The sequence below is a fragment of the Salvelinus fontinalis genome, chromosome 1, assembly GCF_029448725.1.
Source record: "Salvelinus fontinalis isolate EN_2023a chromosome 1, ASM2944872v1, whole genome shotgun sequence".
NCBI lineage: Eukaryota > Metazoa > Chordata > Actinopteri > Salmoniformes > Salmonidae > Salvelinus > Salvelinus fontinalis.
In genome coordinates, this window is record NC_074665.1 from 28,036,467 (window position 1) to 28,049,253 (window position 12,787).

At 42.1% G+C, this 12,787-nt stretch overlaps 1 protein-coding gene and 1 long non-coding RNA gene across 2 annotated transcripts in view; one reads left to right on the forward strand and one right to left on the reverse strand.

Moving 5' to 3' along the window:
* LOC129851819 (melanopsin-A-like) overlaps positions 1 to 10,783 on the forward strand; it is a 76,729-nt gene extending 65,946 nt beyond the window's left edge. Inside the window, exon 10 of the mRNA XM_055918226.1 lies at positions 10,217 to 10,783. Within this exon, the coding sequence (XP_055774201.1) occupies positions 10,217 to 10,465 (249 nt within the window). The 3' untranslated portion in view covers positions 10,466 to 10,783. The remainder of the gene's footprint in view (positions 1 to 10,216) is intronic.
* On the reverse strand, positions 515 to 1,347 carry LOC129851867 (uncharacterized). The gene is made up of 2 exons (XR_008759031.1): positions 970 to 1,347; positions 515 to 679 (listed from the first exon to the last, which is right to left on the reverse strand). It is a non-coding gene; the product is annotated as an uncharacterized LOC129851867 (long non-coding RNA).
* Positions 10,784 to 12,787: the final 2,004 nt, after the last annotated feature.

Here is a 12,787-nt window from a genome sequence, read left to right on the forward strand (position 1 = left end):
TAGTACTTTCACAGTCTTAACATGATACCTCATGCCTTCTGGAATCCAGAGAGATGGTCTCCTCCTCATCATCGTCTCCATCATGTGCTGTTGCTGCTGCACTGGGACCTTCACCCTATCACATTTAAATCGGATTCATATTGAAGCTAGTAGACAAGACATGCCAGGCCTACAGTATGCCTTTGATGGAGTACTCACTGGATCAGCATCGTCTGGTGCTTGTGCTGGTGGCTCTAACAGGAACACAGTGCTGCCAGACACTGCAAGGCAATAGGTAAACCAAAGTCAGACAATCCAAATTGATTCAATATGAATGTGGTTGTATCCCATGTAGAGATGGAAGGACATACCTTGAATGAAGCGGGTGGCATCTTGGGAGGAACCTATGCTCGTCTCTTTCCCCCCAGGGATCCCCTCTAAGACGGGCCTGCCTTTATTTAGCTCCAAGGCCATGTCCTCTGCTGGGGTAAGGTCAGCCTTTGGTGACCCACCACCCGTGCCTTGTCTGTGGGTATTCACTGCTAAAACAGTACAGACAATGTGTGAGCAGGCACCTTCTGGGTACAATATATGCTTGTGCTTTGTTAAATATTAGTCAGGGACCATACCATTCTGCAGAATGTTCTTGTATTTGATTTTGACCTGCTGCCATGTCCGCTTTGGCCCGTTCATGTTTAATCTACACACACACACACACACACACACACACATTTAATGGAGTCACACTGCAAAAAATTACTTGGTATTTTTGTCTTGTTTTCAGTAAAAATATCAAAAAATGTATCATAGCTTTATACAGTGTGATGGAGTTACTTTACACAATTTCACTCATATCTGCAGTGCATTTCAATTAAAAATTTAACCGTTTCATAATTACAGTACAACTGCATTTTTGGAGATGTGAATTAAATATTTGAATTGTAATTATGTTTCAGCGGAGCGGTGACTGTGTAATTGTGCACTACTTACGCATTCAGGCGGTCTGCAATACTTTGCCACGCTTTTTCTCTTTGCTTTATCACTGTGGCGGTGTTGCCTTTCTTCTTAATTATATATTTTACCTCCTCGTATGCCTCCATGAGGATTTGTGCTTCCGACGGGGAAAAGTACGCGGCTCTAGTTGCCATGGTAAATCAGTTAATCTGTGATCTGTGGCGGGGTCTATTTGAGTGAGCCGTGAGCGCGCACCTATCCAGGATTGGTTTCACCTGGCTTAATGAATCCGTGTCTGCTCATCCTGGCTTGGTCTTTGTGCAACCAATTAAGCCTGGACGCACATGTTTTGGCTTCATTGAGCTCAGCTGAGTCATTTATCCCGGATGTCTTAATTCTACTTTTGTGCAACAGGCCCCCGTGTCTTATTTTTTTTAAACCATAACCATGTGTCTGAGGTGTTATCGTTTGTTTCAAAATAGATTTGTTTAAGGCTACCAAGAAATACTCTGTGTGACCCTGATTTAGCCCATTTGTCAGGACCCGGTGCGAGAAACAGTCACTAATAATCGTCAGAACCCAGAAGATGAGGCAGACACAGCAGTACTAGAGATGGTGGTTTAATAAAAGAACAAAATCTTCAGGCAAAGAAACTAAATCCACAATGTCCAAAAATAAAGCCAAGAGGCACAAAATGGAAATCCTCCAAAATACAAAAGAAACTCCACAAAGTGGTAAAAAAAAACAGCAGGGAAAAACAAACCTCAAAGGACTACTCAAATAATACACAAGAACTAAACCAGAGAACCTCTGGAAAATCCAACAAGAGAAATATCTGTATAAAACAAGGCTTGGGCTGGGTGCTAACTTACAAACACTGAGCAAGGAACTGAGGAACACACAGGGTTTAAATACTAACAAGGGAATGACCTACAGGTGCAAACAATAATTAGAGCAAGAAAAACAAAAGGTACAAAAAAGGTGCAATGGGGACATCTAGTGACCCAAACCCGAACAGTCTTGGCCAAAACCTGACACCATTGCAGTAAAAAGTTAAACAGGTTAACATTCACAAGGCCACAGAGCCAGACGGATTACCAGGACATGTACTCGCTGACCAGTGTCTTCACTGACATTTTCAACCTCTCCCTGACCGTCTGTAATGCCTACATGTTTCAAGCAGACCACCATAGTCCCTGTGCCCAAAAACACCAAGGTAAACTGTCTAAAAGACTATCACCCCATAGCACTCGCATCTGTAGCCATGAAATGCTTTGAAAGGCTGGTGATGGCTCACATCAACGCCATCATCCCAGACACCCTGGACCCACTCCAATTCGCATACCTCCCCAACAGATCCACAGACGACACAATCTCTATTGCACTCCTCACTGCCCTTTCCCACCTGTACAAACACCTATGTGAGAATGCTGTTCATTGACTACAGCTCAGCGTTCAACACCATTGTGCCCACCAAGCTCATCACTAAAATATGGACCCTGGGATTAAACACCTCCCTCTGCAATGGATCCTGGACTTCCTGACGGGCCGCCCCCAGGTGGTGAGGGTAGGCAACAACACATTTACCACGGTGACCCTCAACACGGGGGCCCCTCAGGGGTGCGTGCTTAGTCCCCTCCTGTACTCCCTGTGGCCGCACATGACTCCAATACAATCATTGTTTACACACGACACAACGGTGGTAGGACTGATCACCGACGACGATGAGACTGCCTACAGGGAGGAGGTCAGAGACCTGGCAGTGTGGTGCCAGGACAACAACCTCTTCCACATCATCAGCAAGGCAAAGGAGCTGATCGTGGACATCAGGAAACGGAGGGCCGAGCACACCCCCATCCACATCGCCGGGGCTGTTGTGGAACAGGTCCAGAGCTTCAAGTTCCTCTTTGTCCACATCACTAAGGAGCTATCATGGTCTACACACATCAACACAGTCGTGAAGAGGTCACGACAATGCCCCTTCCGCCTTAAGAGGTTAAAAAGATTCAGCATGGGCCCTCAGATCCTACTGTATGTGCTGTGTGCACAGCCAAACGATGGAAATTATGGATTCGACTTCCACTTTACTTCCCTACTGCAGCGTGCTGGTGGCAAACTTGCCAGATTAAATTATTTGAAAGAGTCCGTTTATAAAGTATAAAAGTCATGTAAACAAGTGTATAAGTGTCATTTTATATTTATTTAATTCAAGCTCCCTATCGTTAGCTAGACAGACCTACTAGTAGGCTAGTTCTGTTATGATAAAAACGTTAGTTGTGTTGTGGTAGAGTTCTTTAAGGCCCAGGCCATCCAGCAAGCCAATAACTGTAACAATAACTATAATGATAAACTATAGGCTACATAACTATATAACATTGGTGAGCATCCACACTAGAGGAATGTTTATCCTTTTAGAGTCCTGCACCTGTCAATCAACTGATCAATGCATCCTACTTGCCTCTGGCTATAAAGTGGTACCACAGATATTCATGAGGTCTCTAACACGTTGCGTGTGTGAGCGTTGCAAAATAAATGTACACATACATGTTGTTCAATCATTTCATCCAAACTGCTGGTGTGCGTTTGCGTAGCCAGGCACTAAAATAGTGCATGACGTGATTTTGATACATGACGTGCTGCAAGTCCCACCTCTGCCATTTTCTCATTGGTTTTTAGGAGCATATACCCACGTAGGTGATTGAAATATGTACTGAGGTCCACACTCCAGTCCAGTTGGTAGTGGGAATGTACCTAACAGTTGGTTGCCAACCGCCATATAAAGTCCACAGAAGAAGAAGAGATTACTAGAAACTAACTAGGTTTCCCCTTTATCTGTAGATTAATTGTCGGAGTAGAGAACACATGATTTTGTGTTGACTCAATGGGTAAATATTCTACAAAAATTCAGAAAAAAAGGACCGTGTGCATTTCAGGTAAAATAACAACCCCATGTTTATATCCCCAGGACAAATTGGCTAGCAACAGCAAGCTAGCTAGCTAAATGTTCATGAATGTTGAATGTGTTTCGACCTGTCCCCAAATTAATATAGTTGGTTCAGAGTTCGTTTTGATATTTCAACCTGCATGTCCTAATTGCGACTTGTGTGGATGCTCAACGCGGACGCATGCGCAGCCCCCGTCTAGTCAGCATGTAACACACAGATACTGGTTCAGAGTGACCATTCAGTGCTTTCAGTGTTCATTGTCATAGTGACAACTGCAAATAATACTTCAATGCAGTAGGATGCATGTACATCTAGGCTTAATGAAAAATAATATAGTAACTCTTATATAAATGTAACAATTCAAAAGCAAAAAAATGCCATTTAGCCTGCATCTTGCACAGCATGGCATTGCCTAAGTGGTTTGTAAGTGATTTCCATTTTTCTAAAGCTGGTCAATTCCTTTGGGACATATTTTTCACTGTGCTCATCTCTGTATGTCCTGTGCAACTATTTGCAATGCATCAGTACAACGTTATCACAACAAATGCACTTTCTCTCCTCAACTTTCCCCAACATGCATTTTCTATGCTGCTGTAGGTCTGTTTTACATTCAGCAATTGACAAGAGCAAGCCTGCTTCTTTCCCCGAATAGGCTATTAGGTCTAGTATAAAACATTTTTTTTAAATAAATGTCCCATAGCTTTTGTAGCCTATCACTATATCCACAAAAGTATGTGGACACCCCTTCAAATTAGTGGACTCTGCTATTTCGGCCACACCCGTTGCTGACAAGTGTATAAAATCGAGCACACAGCCATGCTAGAGCTTCTCCGGTCAAGTGGAAGTGGAAACGTCTAGGAGCAACAGCGACTCAGCCGCGAGGTGGTAGGCCACACAAGCTCACAGAACGGGACTGCCGAACGCTGAAGCTAAAAATTGTCTGTCTTTGGTTGCAGCACTCATTACCAAGTTTCAAACTGCCTCTGGAAGCAAAGTCAGCACAATAACGGGAGCTTCATGAAATGGGTTTCCATGGCCGAGCAGGCGCACACAAGCTTAAGATCACCATGCGCAATGTCAAGCGTCGACTAGAGGGGTGTAAAACTTGTCTCTATTGGACTCTAGATCAGTGGAAACGTGTTCTCTGGAGTGATGAATCACACTGGCAGTCTGGCGGACGAATCTGGGTTTGGCGGATGCCAGGAGAACGCTACCTGCTCGAATGCATAGTGCCAACTGTAAAGTTTTGGTAGAGGAATAATGGTCTGGGGCTGTTTTTCATGGTTTGGGCTAGGCTTTTATTCTGAGGTCTTGTCTGACAAGTTGTGAATATAGCAAGTGAAACGGTAAACCGTTGCAATCACATTGACGGACATGTTATGATACCCACCTTACTCCTTCTGGTAGGTCTCCTTCTGGTAGCATCTGTTCATGACCCGGAGATCAGTCTGGCACCCAACTCTGCACTTTGTCTAACAGAAAAACAGGGTCAACAATTGTCATCCTCCCTCAATTATAAGATAGCTCGAGAAATAATATAATCTTGTTTGGAATCTAATGTAATGCTTTACAGATGTAGACTGACTGGCTCCATTGGATTAGATTGAGGCCGGTGAAGCCGTTACACTATGCAACCAACTGTGACATATTTTGCTATGGCCCTGGGTTGGTTTGAGTTTGTTGCTGCTAGTTAGTCAACTGTTGTAGTCAGAAAAGAGTTAGCTAGTGGCTGCATCCAATATTTATTTCTGCCCTTCACATGGGTTGCACCTCGGTGGTTAATGTGACTGTTTTGTCTAAATTACACTAACTTAGTGACATGGAAATACGATGATATTGCTAAAGTAGGCAAATTAGTAGGATATAACTTTGCCATTACTGTTACTAGCAAAGTTAGTCAAAAATAGCTAGCAATACTAATGTTAGCTAGCTAAAATACAGTGGTCCCATCAATCTTAGTTAGCTGGCTAAAGTTATAGTGCATCTAAAGTCAATCTGACCACATCACAATCATGACAGAAAAGTATTATTTGAAATGTTATCATGTTTCCAAGCAAAATCTGAGTTGTATTGAGGTAGGCTAACATTACTTAGCTAGCTAGCGAACTTCAGCTATGCTAGCGAAGATAGTGATAATCAAAATCCTGCATTTCATGGTCATTCGGTATAGGGCTTTTCAGTCTAAAACGGCCATGATCCTTTGAACACGTTGGGGGCGATGAATCAACAGAGCCCAATTCAATGAAGGGAAGTGAAGTGGCGATTTCCACGTGGAGCTTGGCAAAAGGCGGCATGATTTGTTGACATAATTGTAATCCAAACCCCCAACCTTCATTTACTCGTTCCAAACTCTGTTTTAGGCGAGAATGACTATGACCAAAATGATCCTATTTACAGTACACTTTGTAGTCAATATTTACACTTGAATAAATGTTTCTGACTCATATTGATGCCACATAGGCCATTTTCAAAGGGATTAGTTGTTTTTTAGGGACATTCGCTCTTTCAGGTTGAATTAGAAAATCCTCTTTGCCTCTTAATTTAATGGTTGAGTTAAACCTGAGTGTTTTAGATGGACTAAAAGCTTTGGGCCTTAGTAACAAGTGATCTGTGGTGTGACTTGATAGATGTTTGGAGATGTGCGATACCGTGTCACACGGACTGATTGTTGTGGTCGCCATCCGCCCATTCAAGATCAAATATTTGATGAAGGCTAAATTGTGTTAGAAACTCTTTGCTTACATGTGACTGGTATTTAATTGAGTGTAACATTGAAGTGACTCACCGAATAATTACAATATGTTACTCATGATGATAGCAGGAACCAACCTCAAAGTCCTGAATTGTGTATCTTATAGAGCTCTGAATGACATTTCATTGACAGGTATAGGCCACAGGGACTCCAGCTTGCCTCTAGCTGTGAGTACTCATAATAAGTCAAAAGTGTCAGTCAATTGCGCTTGTTTTGTATCAATCAGTGTGGCCATTACCTACCTCCAATAGACAAAAACGCAGCACTAATGCCCTACTAAACCTTGGCTGAGTCTGCAATATAACATTACATGTCTTCCTCGTTTTTTTACTCTCTTTAGCCCAGCTAGGTAATGGGCTCCCATAGTGTCTTCCTTAGCCAAAGACGATTCATCCTTTTTTATTTCCGCCCTAGCCTCAGTGTGTTTGGTGTTGACGGATGCTAATGCATTCCTGTGAGGTCTGGCAGGGTTTGGCCATGAGCAGACAGCAGGCATGTGGATGGCACGGCCTTATTAAATCACTGCAGTTTAATCTCAAATGTCACAGCAGATTAACCAGCCTTATCAATGAGAGACATAATTAACTGTTCTGTGACATGCCTCGTGGCAGGCTAGGCCTTACAGGGGGAGAAATATTACCACTTGCTCTTTGATTTGTAGTCAGGGCCGATAATGTCAGAGCAGGAACGGCAGTGGCAGATTATAATGACGTGAGGCAGACTTTCACTCTGAGCTGCAGAGACAGCAATACTTTCTCACACTCATTCGCATTATATATATATTTGTGTCCCTCCATTTCTTATGATATATTACAGTACTTCCTCCAATTTTATGATATGTTACGAATGGTCCGGTGGTGGAAAAGCAGTCTTACCGTATCATACGTCTTAGTAGTCATACAGTATAATTTGTCTTGTTGCCGTTAGCATTTGTGTCTAATATTAGCTAAGTTAGGGGTAAGGGTTAGCTAACATGCTAAGGAGTTGCAAATAGTTATGGTTAGCTAAAGTTGTTAATTAGCTAAGAGACTTAAGTTGTCCCTGACACGATTCGAACATGCAACCTTAGGATTGCTAGAAGTTTGCGTTATGTGCCTACCCATTCTCCCCAACCAACCTCCCTACTGTTGTTTCTGTATTAAGTAACCTTCTGTCTTAAAGGGATACTTCGGGATTTCGGGAATGAAGCCTTTTAACTACTTCCCCAGGGTCAGATTAACTCGTGGATACCATTATTATGATTCTGCTTTACCAGAAGCATACCACCCTGCATCCCACTGCTGGCTTGCTTATGGAGCTAAGCAGGGTTGGTCCTGGATGGGAGACCAGATGCTGCTGGAAGTGGTGTTGGAGGGCTAGTAGGAGGCACCTTTTCCTCAGTTAAAAAAAATATATGTAATAATAATAATATCTGAATTCGCCAGGGCAGTGATTGGGAATATTTCCCTGTGTAGGGTGCTGTTTTTCAGATGGGATGTTAAAACGGATGTCCTGACTTTCTGTGGTCACTAAAAATCCCATGGTACTTATTGTAAGAGTAAAGGCTAAATTCCCAATCTGACCCTCATACCATCATGGTCACCTAATCATCCCCAGCTTACAATTGGCTCATTCATCCCTGTAACTATTCCCCAGGTCGTTGCTGTAAATGAGAATGTGTTCTCAGTCAACTTACCTGGTAAAATAGGGGTTACATTTTATTAAAAAAGGAAGTTGCTAACTAGTGTTACGCAATTGCTAAATACTGTTAGCACAATGACTGGCTTCCAGTAAGCATTGGCTCATCAAACTACCTCTAACTTCCTTCATACTGGATGCAGAGACATAGAAATAGTATCTATGTGTTCATTTGACTCAGGGGACGTAGATAAAGGGCTTCATTGCCAAAGTATCCCTTTAAGTAACCAAAGCATTGTTACATATACAGGTTGTAGGTGGAGGAGAGTCAAGATGAAAGTAAGGCGGGTGAAAGTAACACTTTTCTCAGATAACATAGAAGCTAGAATGACCTAGTGAAGTCAACCCATTCCTAATGTGGAGGACGAGGTCCCTGCAAAAAGAAAACCCAGCCCAGTCTACCCATGTATTGCCAAATTATCAACAAAAAATGGTTTTGAGCGAGTTAAAAAAACGGACCTGGAAGGGTTTTTTGGTTGTAGAGTTGTTGACAAAACGGACATTTTCTTATGTCATTTTCTTAATTAAATGACAGCATAGGTTTCAAGTATTATAATAGCTAGTCTTGGGTGTTAGCCTGGGAGAAGTTACAGGAGATACGGGTGGGACGAAAGTAACACAATGTTAACTGATGACCTGGAATAAAATAACATTTAAGCACAGGCCAATGTCTCCTCTAGTTCATATTGCTTTTGTAAAGTTAGCAAAATATCAACAAGGGACTGAATGTTTGAAAATTATATATGGCATCATTAGAATAATGCCTTAATCAATTGACTTGATCGATCAGCTTCTCACATAAGCTTTTATGGACAGGTTAGTGGTTAAAAATATATATCATTATGATTCTGGGAGTCAAACCATAGAAATCTGATAAGCATGATGAGTTTGCCGTTTGTTAAAAGTATAAAAACGTTTATTCTATCAAGACATGAGTAACGATTGGGATTCATTTTTGTCCAATTAATATTGGAAGGCGATGTTGACGCATGGTTTATTTTAAATGAACATTTCTAACCTACAGTATGAATTATTCAAATCGACACAAACATGACATTATGACTAATAGTACATTTGTTTAAAGTAATGAGCATTACAAACCATAAAAAGATAAGACAGATATTGTGCACTTCTTGCCAGCTGTTACTTCCGTCCCAAGCCAATTTATGCTTGATCCGAAAATGTAGTCTGACGCTCCTTATAGAAGGTGTGACGGAATTGAGGAGCCTCTGGAGGCATGCAGAGGCCAAATTAAACTCGGTACCGTATCCCTGTGCGCCTCACAAATGTTGTAACAATGCAGAGGGCTCCGTATTGCTCTTCATTGACATGATTGGTTGACGGTAGGTGGGGGTGGGTGGTACTGTATAAACACGAACTCACTTCCTTGACAACAGTTCTACTCGACAGCTCTGCGCTGCGCCGCGAAACGCAATAAGTCTGAATGCCCTGACTTCTGTAGAGGCTATAGCACCGTAAATGCTGCATGGCCAATGCAAATGTCGGATTGACCATGCAGCGCCTTTAACTCCCGACCCGCCGTCAGGCACAAAAGTAATGTTCCGTTCGTTCTGTTCTCTGTGTATTTAATTTCAACTAATTTACCCTAGAAAGGAAATTACAGTTGCTAATAGTAGAGGACATATTGTATATACATTGTTTGTCATAAAATATGGTGTCTCTAGCTCTATCTTTGGTACCTTTTCTCCCATACCCAAAAAACATGACCTGGCTGGAGACAAAGGAAAAGGGATCTTTGAGATTTGCTTCGAAGGATACAAGACCATCTTTTAGGGAAAATAATATTAAACCAGGAATCCATGTTGCATAGATAATTGGGTGCAAAAATCTATCATTTGGCATTTTATGTTCATTGTTTCTCATCTCACCTTTTGTTTGAATTCGACAGGCTGGTGATTCGTCAGAAGCCATCGTAACGAGAGGAATGATTGGCCAGATTCCCAGCATCATCATCACCTCCGAGACCAGCCCTTTCTTACCTGTCCTTAGGGCCAGTTCCCGTGGTTCCCGTACAAGGCCATCCAATGGCAGTATAGATGTGGGGTCTGTTACTAAGGAGCCACAGGAGAATGTCCAGCAGAGGTCAACACTTCCCTCTAACTCCTCTAACAGTGATGCCTCTACACCACTCATCTGATCACAACCACAGTACATGATAAATTATAATAAATGCCAGGGTCTGTACTCAACATGAAACTTTTCTACAAGTCAAGTTAACCCCCATGTGAATACTCTTGCTGTACGTTCTTTACTGAAAAGGTTTTGTTTTGTTGCTTTGTTAATGTGGTACAACCAGGGCCGGCTCCAAGCATAAGTGACGTAAGCGGTCGCTTTGGGGCTCCGGCCGCCATGGGGCCCCCGAACATACTGTTCTCTACACCACATTGCAAAATGTCAGTGAATAGTACCATAAAACTAAATCAATGTATCTCCGCCATCAACAGGGAGGCCACAGTGGGAGGAGGGGGGGGGGGGGGGGGGGGGGGAAAAGACAAAGTACAGAAATGGGATTGGTTGTGTTGTCTGCTAAGCTTTCACCTGGTCCTTTTGAGTGAGCTACAATCGTAAGGAAGTCTGTAAAATCAGACAGCAGCCCAACTGTTTCAAACCCGTTTCAAACATTTCCCCTAGCCCAGGTCCCCTTCTCTAAGATCTGCTAAAGGCTGAAACCGATTAAGTAGAACTATTGTGTGAAGTAATGCAGACATAACTAAAAAAGGCTGAGCTGGAAATGGCTATCTGAGGGATCTATCTTAGCTGGGAGACGCTGGAAATGTCAGGCTGTCTAGGGCAGGGGTTCTCAAACCTCTCATCGGGGACCCCCAACTGGTCAATGTATTATAACTATTCCACAGCTTGCACACCTGATTCAAATAGTCAATTAATCATCAAGCCCTTGACTATGTGAATCTGGTGAGTTACAGTAGTTCAGGTCTACAACAAAATTGTGAAGAGTCTGGTGTTCCCCGAGGAGAGGTTTGAGAACCACTGGTCCAGGGTATTGATTGAAGTCCTTAATGTGGGTCCAGGCTGTAGTCAGCCAAGATTCTTTCTCGAGGCCCATGGCCTGTGTGACAGAATCTGGGCTGACTACAGCCTGGACCCACATTAAGGACTTCAATCAATACCCTGGCCTTAAATGTCTTGAGCATTAGAATGTGTAGGACGCTGCACAATAAATCCACAACTCAGGGCTGAATTCGATAGAACCTGCAATTTGATTGTGCAAGACAAATGGTAATATGATGGTAATACAGTATTCTATTGCTGTATTTACGCAGTATAGCTCTTTTCCCCATTGACAAATAAAATCACTGAATGGTTTTAACTATTGTAGATGCGCCCAGTTTACAGAATAAGAAGTGGTTGGTCCATGAGCAGTAGCATAGTTGGTAAACAAAGACACTGCAATAACATTATCTATGGCGGATTTGAATTCCAGACTCAGTTTCTCATCCGTTCCTCTGACTTCAATCACCAGACTAGTGTTAACTGATACTACTGTGTTTTGATGGAACCAAATAGACTGACAGACTACAGGACACAATGGTTGAGAGTGATTGATAGCACTTGTAATGAGAACACAAGAAGTGGTATTCATATGTCTCCTGCTTTTTAGATTATGCTTGTAATTACGCAGTGTAAAATTGATTTTGCTTTGTAAGAAGCTGCATTTATTACCAGTAAGTATTGAATTTCAAAATGTTCAATATTTTAAAAAGATTTCCACACTAAGATAATCATACGTATTTATATTTCTGTACCGCAGGGCTCTTTCTGATTGTAATTCATGGGAGAATCGGTATCAGACAATTCATTATGGAGCTAAGTGCTCGAAGGGAACGGTTGAAATAACGGATAATGATAAGTTAACTCCTTGTGCAAGCAAACTTCAAGATGATCTGCAGAAGCACTTTAAGGTCTATATATTAATTTTGTGATTCATTTAAAAGCTTTTAAAGTGACTGTAAGGTGAATTGTACAGTTTTATGAGCAGTGTTGTAGAGTATGAATCCAATATTCCCTGTGCTTGAATGGGTGGGCAAAAGGGATATTATTGTTGATTATACCTCAGCTGTTAAATAGCTTACACTAAAATGGGTCTGTAGTGAGTTTCAATACAGAGCACAACTATAATGCATGTGACTATAATGATATTATAGAATATGAAAGATTTCATCATAGTCTATAATAGCTCAGAAACATAAAACATAAAATATTGAGCAAAGTGCAAGAGGTGTTTGTTTTGTTTTCCAATTTGGAATGGTCGAATGCGAACAGAAAATGACCCCCCCCCCCCCCTGCCTGTATGAGCCGATACAGGATGTTTCCCACTGAGCCTTGTCCCCAGGAAGTGGGAAAAACACTTCCTGTTGATTGATACATCAGAGTAAATATACCCTTGATTGCCCACAAAATTACTCCTTGGCAATTGCTGTTTGTCAGATCTTGCATGCTT